Source organism: Zingiber officinale, chromosome 6B, assembly GCF_018446385.1.
Source record: "Zingiber officinale cultivar Zhangliang chromosome 6B, Zo_v1.1, whole genome shotgun sequence".
Lineage (NCBI taxonomy): Eukaryota > Viridiplantae > Streptophyta > Magnoliopsida > Zingiberales > Zingiberaceae > Zingiber > Zingiber officinale.
In genome coordinates, this window is record NC_055996.1 from 114,463,098 (window position 1) to 114,474,724 (window position 11,627).

General features: G+C 43.3%; 1 protein-coding gene across 1 annotated transcript; it reads right to left on the reverse strand.

The window, feature by feature from the left end:
- Positions 1–264: 264 nt before the first annotated feature.
- On the reverse strand, positions 265–2,463 carry LOC121989047 (transcription factor bHLH77-like). Its single transcript, XM_042542857.1, has 8 exons — positions 1,628–2,463; positions 1,319–1,546; positions 1,149–1,214; positions 1,011–1,079; positions 868–936; positions 619–777; positions 481–547; positions 265–417 (listed from the first exon to the last, which is right to left on the reverse strand). The coding sequence occupies exons 1-8, from the start codon at positions 2,429–2,431 to the stop codon at positions 392–394; spliced, it is 1,488 nt and encodes a 495-aa protein (XP_042398791.1). The 5' UTR covers positions 2,432–2,463; the 3' UTR covers positions 265–391.
- Between the last annotated feature and the right edge of the window lie 9,164 nt (positions 2,464–11,627).

Sequence of the window (11,627 nt, forward strand, 5' to 3'; positions counted from 1 at the left end):
CTCACTCGTATTATTAATTTTGAAATGAAAAAATAAATTTAAAATTTCACTCACTCCTAAAATCTTACAACTATACTAGAATTTTTCTTCAACTTTTCCGTTTCACAAACATCTTTAGAAATCAGCAGAAGCCCCAAGAGGAATGTATCTTGTCATTGCTTCCCTCACATCGCGCATTAAATCCGTTCAATTGACGTTTTCGGTTAATCGGTAAAAAAAATAATGCTATTTTAAAAAATCATCAGCCAACTATCGTCAGAAGCATTACATAAAGAACACTGCCTCAATATATTTCAAATCAGATATTTTTCATACAATGCTCCTCCACTCCCAGGCTTTCAATTGTTACAAACCTCGTGCTAGAAGAAATGAAATATTCGCCCTTAAAAGTTTATGATCTTGTTCTGCAACAGTCTCCTGGTTATACAGACGCCCCAATCAGAGTTCTGCACCAGAAAATGAGCTATTCCATATACTTACCACACAAATGGTCGTGTCCAAAGTTGATCTGAGCAGCAGTCTGCAGGCCTTCCCAAAATTCCGCAAGCTGAAACGATAATTAAACACTCTTCTGTTAAAGATCTAGTTAGATGATCGATAAGCACTAGGCTTATTTACCTGAGGGGTAGCATCCGCAAGTCCATCCATGGCAGCCAATTGCATTGTTTGAGTCTGAGGATTCAAGAACTGGGCTTCGAGGTCTGCACATGGATACGCTGCAATGGCCATTTCTGATGGATAAAGTGGCCCTGGCATTGCCCCACTCACTTGGTACTTCTAAATTAACAGGTACACACCGAAGTAAGGTTGGAATCGCTTGAGCAGATGAACTCAGGAAGAATGACGGGGAGATTGCGAGAAACTTACTTCTTTTGGAAGGAGGTTTTCCATGTTTTCGAATTGAGGATTCAGCGTGGCCAGCTTCATGGAGAGGAACTGAAAGAGCAGAATAAAAGGGATTCAGGTAAAATTTCCAGCTCATAAGATCGATCTGCAACTCTGATTCATACCTCGACTTGCTGTTGCAACGACTGCACGTAGTTTATGATCTCGTCGAGCATTACGGCTTTACCAGTAACCTGCGATCCAAGTTTTAGTAGGGAAAGATCTGAAATTGCTGAAACTCGCAAAGGCGGCGAGTTCAGTACCTTGTTGCAACCGGGCACGAGATCCTGCAGGAACTTCATCCTCTTGCTGATCTTCTCTCTTCTCACCTGGCGAAAGAGAAAGAGCGCGATGAAAATCCATTGCAATATTGCAGTCTCTCTGAAACAGAAAACACAAGTGGCCGATGAATATTGATTCCTTGTCTACTCACTCTCTCAGCTAGACTGTGAGCATCAGTGGCTTGTCCTCTTCTTGCTCTTACGTGGATGTAGTCCTTCGGTGGCTCAGGTGGCTTACTATCGTTATCTTTGCTGGATGTCTGACCGGTATCTCCGTTTTGCTCAGTCTTCGTCGTGGCCTCCTCTGCAGCACCAGAATTCTCTACGGCGTCATTTGTTTTGCCTAATTTGCATCTCTTCGCATCAGAATTCTCTGCCATCTTCACTTGAAATTGTCAATTTAAATTTAACTGCAAAAATTTTGGCGAAAGAAGCAGCATGGACAGGAAATTTGATAGTACATTTGGAAGATTGGTGGCGGATTCCTTTCCTTTATCCTTTGCAGGGAGCTTTCTTTTTTTCGAATTGCTGTCGCTGATCCCTCTCAAGTTCAAGGAAGTTGCCTCCGCTGTAACCCGGTCGGAGGTCGACGATTCCTCTTGCCCATCGCCGACCTCCGCCCCCTGCAGTGTTAGAAGTCTTCCAAATTGAGACCTCGTCTCCATCTCCAGTTGGGCGCCGCCCGTGCGACATCCAGTGAGAGACTTGCTGCTCGAGGCCCCCGGGAGCTGCACGGGAGTCTCCGGGAGCCGGAATTTCCCTTCGAAGTCGGGGGAGAACATTCCTCCACAGCGAGAAAGACTCGCGGTTCGATCCGCAAACCATTGGTCGTCCGAGAACGGCATGCAGAGGGCTCCAGTATCTGGATTCAAGAGAACTGGTAGGCCTCCCCGGCCATGTCGGTGATCCACGGCGGAAAGGTTAAGCCGCGGAGGGGAGTTCAAGGGACTGCTGTAGCAAGAATTTTTGGCGCTATGGCATTGAGAGCCCGTGGACATCTCATCGGAGTTGCATATGGTCTCCATCCGACCGATGAGCTCTCCTATGACGGCGCGATCGGATGAAAGCATCGGGTGGGACGGCGCCGGGGACGAGACAAGAGAGCTGAGCGCCGACTCCAAGTCGGCGTCGTGGGTCAGAGGCTGCTTCCAGATGAGGTTATGAAAGCAGCGCGCTGATTGCTTGGACGAGCCAGAGCGCATCGCCGGCGGTGGCTGGACGTCGCCGGAATGTCCGTTGGAGCTCCAAAAAGTTTCCTTTTCCATCGGGAAAGGGAGAGGGACAAATTCAGTGGAAAGTTCGAGAGGAGCGATTTTGATGGCAGAGAAGGTAAGGACGTAACTGTAATTTCACTTTACCAGTTATTATATTCTTGATTAATTATATTTTAAAAAAATAAATAAGTTTAGATCATCTAGTCTATTATAATTTATTAAAATAATAATAATAATATTTTTTTTTAATGTATTAATGAATTGGTTACACTATTTAATTCAGAACTACTATTTATTTTGGGTGTAGCCAGAGACATGCCATGTCTCGGTGTGGCCACACACGATTAACTTCTTTGGCATTCAAAGTCACATATTTCTTGAACAACATTCTTGAGCAAAGGACGGACAGACGCACAGTGGGTTGTCTTTTGTTCTCTTCAAATTTTAGACTTTGATCGATCAGTGCCATCATCTTAATTTGTTTCTTTCAAGTTCTTGTTTTCTGAAAGAGAGAGAGAGAGAGGAGGAAGCATCAAGGCTCGCTTTACAGTCTAAAATTCAATATCTCTCGAAGAGGAGCTGGCTCTTACTTTTAGCTCTCACCAAACTTCTCATGTGGCACTGTTTTTTTAATCTCTTGAGAGGTGATGGCTTTCGATTGTGTGTCATCTCGCCATTTTAATATCTCACACAAGGTCAAAAACCTCTTCAGACAACCAGCATCATCAATCTGTTAAAGGAGCTCAAATTATATCCTCCAATTGTCTAGTACAGTAGCAGGAAGGCCCAATTCAAAGATTGATCAATAAATAAATAGAAAGATAGAGAGAGAATCTGGTCAAGATCTAACAACCACTCTGCATCGCTCAACTTAATCATATATAAGAAGAACTGCTCACCCATTCCCCACACACATCCATCATCTATCGATGTGCACAACCTGACGGCTGATGCAACTGAAGCTCCATCCCTGAGGTTGAGACCTTTTAAGGTTCATGCACCTCAAGCGTAAGTCCACCCCCATCACTGTGGCGGATAACATGCAGTTCAATCATTGGAATTCATAGAGGCATGTGTTGTGTAGCTTAAAGGAGCTAAAGGAGGGGGCATTTGGCTCCCTCCGGATAAGGGAGTGTCATTGGAAAGGGTGAAGTTTTACGTTTTATTATAGGCCGTGGCAGGAAGAATCAAAAGGCACGATGATTAGAGAGAGCTAGGTGTTTTGTTTATGGATCAGTGATATGGTTTTCTCATGCGACGTGACGGCTGTAAGTTTGGGTTGAAACATTTCAAATGTGAATGAAAATGTCTCCTGATCTCGTCCGAAAGTTGAGTCGGATAAAGATGGATCTTGTTGTGCAGAAAATTGACGAAGAGTCGTTGAAGCGTTGGATCCACCGGGTACCCTCCTGGAAAGGTTCACACGGGCAGCTGAAGGCGATAGATGACCAGGACGATGACGCTATTGCTCTGCACACACTCAAACGAATCCATCAATCGTTAGAGATCAGAAATCAGGGAAAAAGTCCCAGGGTCAGGCCCTCCGACGCTCAAGTCAGGTACTTTTTCTCCAGAAATCACAGAGAAAAAACGAAAAGTAAAGACCAGTGAGAAATGACGAGTGAGCGTACCTGCATAAGGGACAAGACATCCCTTTTTATACTGCAACGGAAGTTTCTGGGTCTGACGAGTGTCAGGGAATGTCGGCTGTCAGGCTTTGTCTGACGGTGATTGACACGTGACTCTTCTTAATAGGCTGGCGACAAAACCGAAGGTGTATTAAGCCCCGATTGTTGGCATATTCCCTGACACCTTGATTATTCTCTGACAAGCGGTTACGATTCCTTGGCTGATTTGTCCTGTAGTGTCCGAACGACGAGCCTGCGTTCTGAGATCTGGACCCGCCCTGCTTTTATATACTATTATCCTTAACTCGTATGCCCCGATCTGTATTAAGCTTGTATTCAGATCTGCCTTTGTCATCTGCTATCTCCAGTCTGCACATCTCGATCTGCAAGCTAGATTTATGTCCCGACCTGTTTACTGTTCACTGCTATCCATGGCTTGGATGTCTCGACCTACACGCTGGGTCTGTGTCCAGACCTGTGATGCCTTGGCTTGGATGTTCCGACCTGCACGCTGGGTCTGTGTCCAAACCTATGATCATTGGCTCGGATGTCCCGACCTACACGCTGGGTCTGTGTCCAGACCTGTGATCCTTGGCTTGGATGTCCCAACCTGCACGCTGGGTCTGTGTCCAGACCTATGATCCTTGGCTCAGATGTCCCGACCTGCACGCTGGGTCTGTATCCAGACCCGTTTGTTTGTAGTTTCAGTCCTCAACTATATCTGGCTCGCGGACCCGTTTATTACACACTGTCAGGGCTGGTCTTATAATCCCCTCCTTTGACCGCCCTGTTCGTTGAGACTGACTTTAGCCACGTAAGCTGGACTTTTGACCTCCCTGCTGTCCATGTTAGCTTGACTGCTGACCGGCCACGGAGGCTTGACTTCTGACCTTCCTGACCTCTAGGTCAGCTTGACTTTTGACCCTTTTGTGGCCTTGACTCATAACCACATCATCCTATCGACCCCACAAAACATGCACCGTATCACAAGCCTCCCCCTCAAGTCTAGTCGAAGGAGGCTCTAGTCCGACTGACTAGACTCCACTCCTTGCATTAACCGACCAGGTTCCTGCTTGCTTTGCTGACCTGTCTTTTATCTGTATTCTGCAAAATTTCTCTCCGCCTTGGGAGATGGACGATCTCCTTCTGAACTTCTGTATTCTGCATCATTAATGCCTCATATCCACTCATGAAAAGCTCATCTTGGTGTCAAAGAGGGGAGCCGGCCCATGGCTTGGTGACCAAGCCATGGGGTCGGACACTTCCTCCTCAAAGGGGTCGGCCTCTTGCTTGGTGCCCAAGCAAGAAGGGGGTCGACCACATAATTCAAAGTATGAGGGGTGTTTTGAATTTTTAAAATCTTCTCTTTGTAGATATCTACAAGTTTTAAAAGAGAGATTTTAAAATTATAAAACTTTCCTTATTTGAATTAGGTCACATGGTTTAAAAGAAAGTTTTAAAAGTTTTAAAACTTTCCTTTTTTAATCATCCACATGGTTTTTAAAAAGAGAGTTTTAAATTTAAAACTTTTCTTTTTTTGTAACCATGTTAAAAAAGAAAATTTTAAATGAGAAGTTTTAAATCTTAAAACTTGTTTTAAAATTTTCCTTTTTTAAAACATCTACATTAGGAAATTAAAAGAGAGCTTGTAAAATTTTATAAGAGCTTTTCTTCTTTACTTATAAAATTTTTACAAGATATATTTTTCTTCTTTTAAGGGCCGGCCACCCTTGCTTGGTGGCCAAGCAAGGGGTCAACCATTCAATCAATTAAGAGGAGAAAAAGGAATTAAAAAAGAGGAAAGGAAAACAAGAGGAAGATTTTAATTTTTTGTAAAAATCTTTCCTTATTTGCCTTGTGCATGTATTATAAAAGAAGGGGAGGAGAGGCCTCATGATGTATTCTATTTTTTTTTTCTCTCTTCTCCTAAGGATCAGCCCTTGCTTCTCTTCATGCTAGGGCCGACCACCTCTTGTGGTTGCTTTGTGTGGCCGGATACAAAGAGAAGGAGAAGAAGAGGAGAAGTAGGGATTGCATCAATTCTTATTCTCTTGCTTGTGCTCTCTCTTGTGGCCGGCCCTCTCCCCTTTCCTTTCCCCTTGCTCTATTTTGTTCTTTGGTGGTGGTTATGGCCGAAACTTAGAGGAGGAGGATCTTTTGGGTGGTGTTCATCTTGAAGGGTCGTCACCCACACGACGTCCAAGAGGAGACGAGGAATACAGCTGAAGATCAAAAGGTCGTTGCATACAAAGAAAGGTATAACTAGTAATTATTTTCCGCATCATGCTAGTTTTTCTTTGTATGAATTCCAAACACAAGAGGCATATGATTCTAGAGTTTCAAATTTGTGATTCGAGTTTGTGTTTTGTTTTTTCGAATTTGTGATTCGATTGTTCTTTTTGGTTAAACCTAGAGTTATATAAGGAAATTAAATATTAGATTTCTTTAAAAGGCTTTGTCTAGGCAGTGGTGGATGATCTCATACCTAAGAAGGACTAGTGCCTCACCATGCAGTCCTGGAAGTTAATTTTAGAAATTAATATTTAATTGAATTTATAACATAGCTGAATTTGGATAAATAATGTTAAGCATCATTTGCGATCTAAATCTAAACCATTAAGAACAGATAAGTTAAATTTGGAATCAATAATGTTAAGTTCCGTTTGCGATTCCTAATTTAATTTCTAAAGAACACAATAGGTTGTTTAGGAAAGATTCGACACTTGTACAAAATTTTTGTACAGTGAAACCGGTACGATCTTTCTAGGACCAACCAATAACCATGACTTGAAGTTTGGATGCGAGTGGAGCCTAGTTAGGTCAAAGTTGACCAAATAGCTAGTAAGGAGAAGTCTAGTCAAGACCAACTGACTAAAAAAATAAATCTTAACTGGAGGTTAAGCGGGTGAGAAGTTTAACGAGTGACTAGTCCTAACTAGAGGTTAGGTAAGGAAAAATCCTAACTAGAGGTTTGGCAGGTGAGAAATCTACTAAGTGACTAGTCATAATTGAAGGTTAGATAAGGAAAAATCCTAAATAAATGTTAAGCATGCGACTAGTCTATCGAATGACTGGTCCTAACTGGAGGTTAAGTAGGTGAGAAGTCTATCAAGTGACTAGTCCTAACTGGATGTTAGGTAAAGAAAAGTCCTAATTAAAAGTTATGTAGGTGAGAAGTCTATCGAGTGATTAGTCATATTGGAGGTTAGGCAGGTGAGATATCATGACCTAGAGACTTCGTCCCTATATGAGAGATAGCCTCCCTGCTCGGACAATATTCATTCCAGTATTAAAATCATAAATAATACCCAAGAAGTGTTGGTGCAACCTGAGGTCAAGGTTGACCTGGTTGACCCGACTCGAGTTGACCTGACTCGAGTTGTATTTTGATGTTTGACGAAAACAGAAGAGTTGTATTTTGATGGAAGATTGTTAATGCAACCTTAGGTCAAGGTTGACCTGGTTGACCTGACTCGAGTTGACCTGACTCAAGTTGTATCTTGATGTTTGACAAGAACAGAAACTTGGGAGGTTGTGGGTGCAACCCTTGGTCAAGGTTGACCCGAGGTGAGTTGACCTGACTGGTGAAAAGTCCAAGCAGGGAGCTTGGCATGGGAAAAGTCCAAGTATGGAGACTTGGCACGGAGAAGTCCAAGTATGGAAACTTGGCATGGGAAGTCGGAGAGGGCTCGGTAGCTCGTTCTCCGGACTGAGGTCAGAGAGGGCTCGGGAGCTCGTTCTCTGGACCGGATGGAAGTCGGAGAGAGCTCGGTAGCTCGTTCTCCGAACTGTGGTCAGAGAGGGCTCGGTAGCTCGTTCTCTGGACCGGATGTGGAAAGTCCTGGTGAGTGAAGCCAGGCAGACGGATAAGTCCTGGTGAGTGAAGCCAGGAAGTGGGAAAGTCCTGGTGAGTGAAGCCAGGCAATGGGAAAGTCCTGGTGAGTGAAGCCGGGCAGATTGGAAATCCTGGTGAGTGAAGCCAGGTGAAAAACCCTAGTAGTGAAGTTAGGTGAAAGTCCTGGTGAGTGAAGCCGGGCAAGGGAAAATCCAGATGGATCAAGGGTGATCGGACATCTGGTGTTGAGAAGGTCAAGCAGGTCAAGGGAGTGACCGGATACTTGACACGAAGAGAAAAGTCCAAGTGGGTCAAAGGGATTGACCGGACACTTGGTGGGGAGTCTTAGCAGGTCAAGGGTGTGACCAGATGCTAAGCATGAGATACCAATAAGTCAAGGTTGACCGGATATTGGTTTGGAAAACTTGGAACTTGGTTTGGCCAAAAATCAAGCTCTGGATCGATCAGTGGATCGATCCAGCGATACGCTGGGTATCTAATCGGTCTGGTGACCGATCAGATAATGATCAGTGGCTTACTGAGGTTCTTCTGATCGGTCTACAGACCGATCAGAAAGCGAACAGAAGGCAAAGAGAAAATGAGGGGATCGGTCTGTGGACCGATTCACATGCACCCTGATCGGTCCACTGACTGATCAGGAGACGATCAGAGAGTTGGGCAACTCTCTGCGAAGTGTGCTGATCGGTCTGGGGACCGATCAGTATAGGGCCTGATCGGTCCCCATGACCGATCAGAGAGGCTCTGGACCGATCAGGGTGGAGCCTGATCGGTCCAGGTCCTAGCCGTTGCGACACAACGGCTAGTCTTCTTCGCTGTCTTCTGCAGGTTATAAAAGGAGATCGAGCCTCTACTTCTTATTCTTCTTCCTACTGAGCTGCTGCTGTGCTCTTGAGCTTTGTTGAGTTCCGAAGCTTCGTGTGAGCTTCTTAGACTGGGTTCCTGCTGTTGTAGGCGTCTCGTGAAGTTGCTGCTTCAACCAGTCGACGAGAAGGCAAGCGTGTTTGTTTTACATTCATATTGTCTTGTGCTTCTTTGTATTTTGTGTACTTCTATCTTGCCGTTGCAAGAGTTATTGTGGCGAGGTTTCTCCACCCACAAGGAGTATATATTAGCCGGTTCTCCGGGGACTCATCCACCGACGGATTGATAGGCTTCGTCCACCTTACGGATACGCCGAGGAGTAGGAGTTTCATCTCCGAACCTCATTACATCGACGCGTATTGAGGTTTGATTTATTGTCTTCGTTTCTTGTTTTTATTTCCGTTGCACTAACCCTAGTTTGTAGAAAGAAACGCGAAGATTTGGGGTCGGCTATTCACACCCCCCTCTCTAGCCGCGATCATCGATCCCAACAAGTGGTATCAGAGCGAGGTCGCTCTTCGCCGGATTAACACCCGAGGGAGCACAAGCTAGAGATGGATCAACTCGGAGAAGATATCACGATTCCACCCTTCTACGATCGTGACGACTTCGCGTATTGGAAGGTAAGGATGAAGTATTTCCTTATGACTAACATTGAAAATTGGAGTTGTGTACAATTAGGTTTCACTCCTCCGATGGATAAAGAAGGAAAACCTCTTGAGAAGAAGAAGTGGACGAAGGAGCAAATCCACCAATCCACAATCAACGACGAGGTAATGAAAATATTTGAATTCTCATTACCTAACGATATATTGTGTAAGATAGGTGATTACAACAATGCCAAGGAATTGTGGAACAACTTGGCTAAGTTCCATGATGAGAGCTCCAATTCAAGTCATGAAGAGGAGTCAAGTGAGCCAAGTAGCTCACATCATGGAGGTAAAGAATTAGAAGTTGAGGGCTACTCAACATCTAAGGAAGAAGAGGAGGAGAGTTCCTCTTCAAGATCGGAGCAAGAAGAAGAAGCTTCTATCTCCGGAAGGGATGAAGAAGAGAGCATTCATCCATCCTCAACCCTAGGTAACTCAAGCATTTCAATTTCAAATAAATTACACATAATGTGTTTTGAGTGTAGGGAATTTGGACATTACAAGAGTAAATGTCCAAAGAGGATTAGAAAGTCTCCAGCGGCGCCAAAGGTCAAGAAAGCCGGAGTCCCGATACGCAAAGGCAAAGAGCACGTGGTGTGCTTTCAATGCAATCAAAGGGGACACTATAGGAGTCAATGTCCGAGGGGGAGACAATCTCACAAGGACAAGAGACCGAGCACGTCTATAGGGGGAGCGAAGGCAAACCCCAAGGTAACATTTAAGTCTCACTCTTGCAATAAGACACATGCTAGTAGTTTTGTTGCAATTGTCAATAAAGATAGGCATGATAACAATAGAAATCAATACACATGCTTAGGTGCCAAACATGTGAGGCTAGATAAGGATAACACTAGGAAAGCCAACCCTAGGATCAACTCATCTAAGGTTAAGGAAAACCTAGGTAGGAATTCCAAATCAACTAGACACATGCCTAGGAATGCCTCAAAGAAAAATGAAAAATGAAAAATTGAGGTATTAGAGAAGGAGAATCAAGTCTTGAGGTCAAGACTTGATACTTTGGAAAAGGCTCTTAAGAACTTGGAGAAGTCATCTCTAGGGTTTAAGGGTCAAAAACCAATGTCCAAGGACAAGAAAGGTTTGGGTCACAAACCTAAGTCCCAAGTGGTCAAGCCCACTTATCATAATGTTCCATTCGATTATGGAACAAAATCTAGGGCTAGGAAGACCATCACCAAGGTCACAAGGGGAGTCACCCCTAGAGTTGATCTTGATGAGTCCCAAATGACCAAGGCTTTAAAGCCTAAGAGGGTCATTAGGAGGGTTGCTAGGGAAGTCATCCCTAGTGAATATTTAGTGAACCCAATGAGCTCAAATAGGTATTGGGTTCCTAGGAGCGTGATTTCATCACGCTAGATGAATTAGAGTGTGCCAACCTTATTTGGATAGATAGTTAATCTATTAATAGCAAAAGGTGGCATTTGAGGAATTTTCAAGGGGTAATCAAGCCTTGAAAATGAAATTAACAATTATTCCTAAGGTGATTAGGGTGTGCCAACCACATTTGAGGAGTTCTCTAAGATCAATCTAATTGGCACATGGTGATCTAAAAATCTTTAGTATATGATTTTAGGTCTATTACACTTAGGAATTTAGAATTTATGGCAAAATGATCAAAACTATCAAAAATGGCAATTAAGGCTAGAATTAGGTATCTTCTATACCTTTATATGCTATTTGCCATGTATTGTTTGTCATATGCCATGTCATGACATCATATTTAATCTATGATCATTTAAAATGTCATGATAATGCTTAGGTTAGTTAAATGTCATGATTTATTTAAGTTTCATACTTTATGCCATGACATCATGACATTGGCACATGTTATTATGTATGATATCATTTTATGCCATGTCATCATTTCTTGCATTTATAATCAATGAAATTGATTTAAGATTAAAAACATAATTTGATATGGAGATCAAATTGATGTTTAGAAAATGCATGAGACCTTAGCCTAAGATAACCTAAACCCATATCTCGCATCAAAATTGACTTGGATGTGTTTGATACACCTTAGATGTGTGTGAGATATTAGGATCATGAGTCGGGATCAAGGTGCATAGTTCTTGTACCTAGATAAGCCTAATTCGAAATTGGGGATCATAGGGAAAGCTTGTGTACAAGTCATGTACATTTAGCCCAAAGATTGTGGTCCTAAATTAAAGGGTTTAAAATCACTTCAAAATTGATTTGAAAAACTTTGATGAAGCTTTGCTAGTGATAGCATT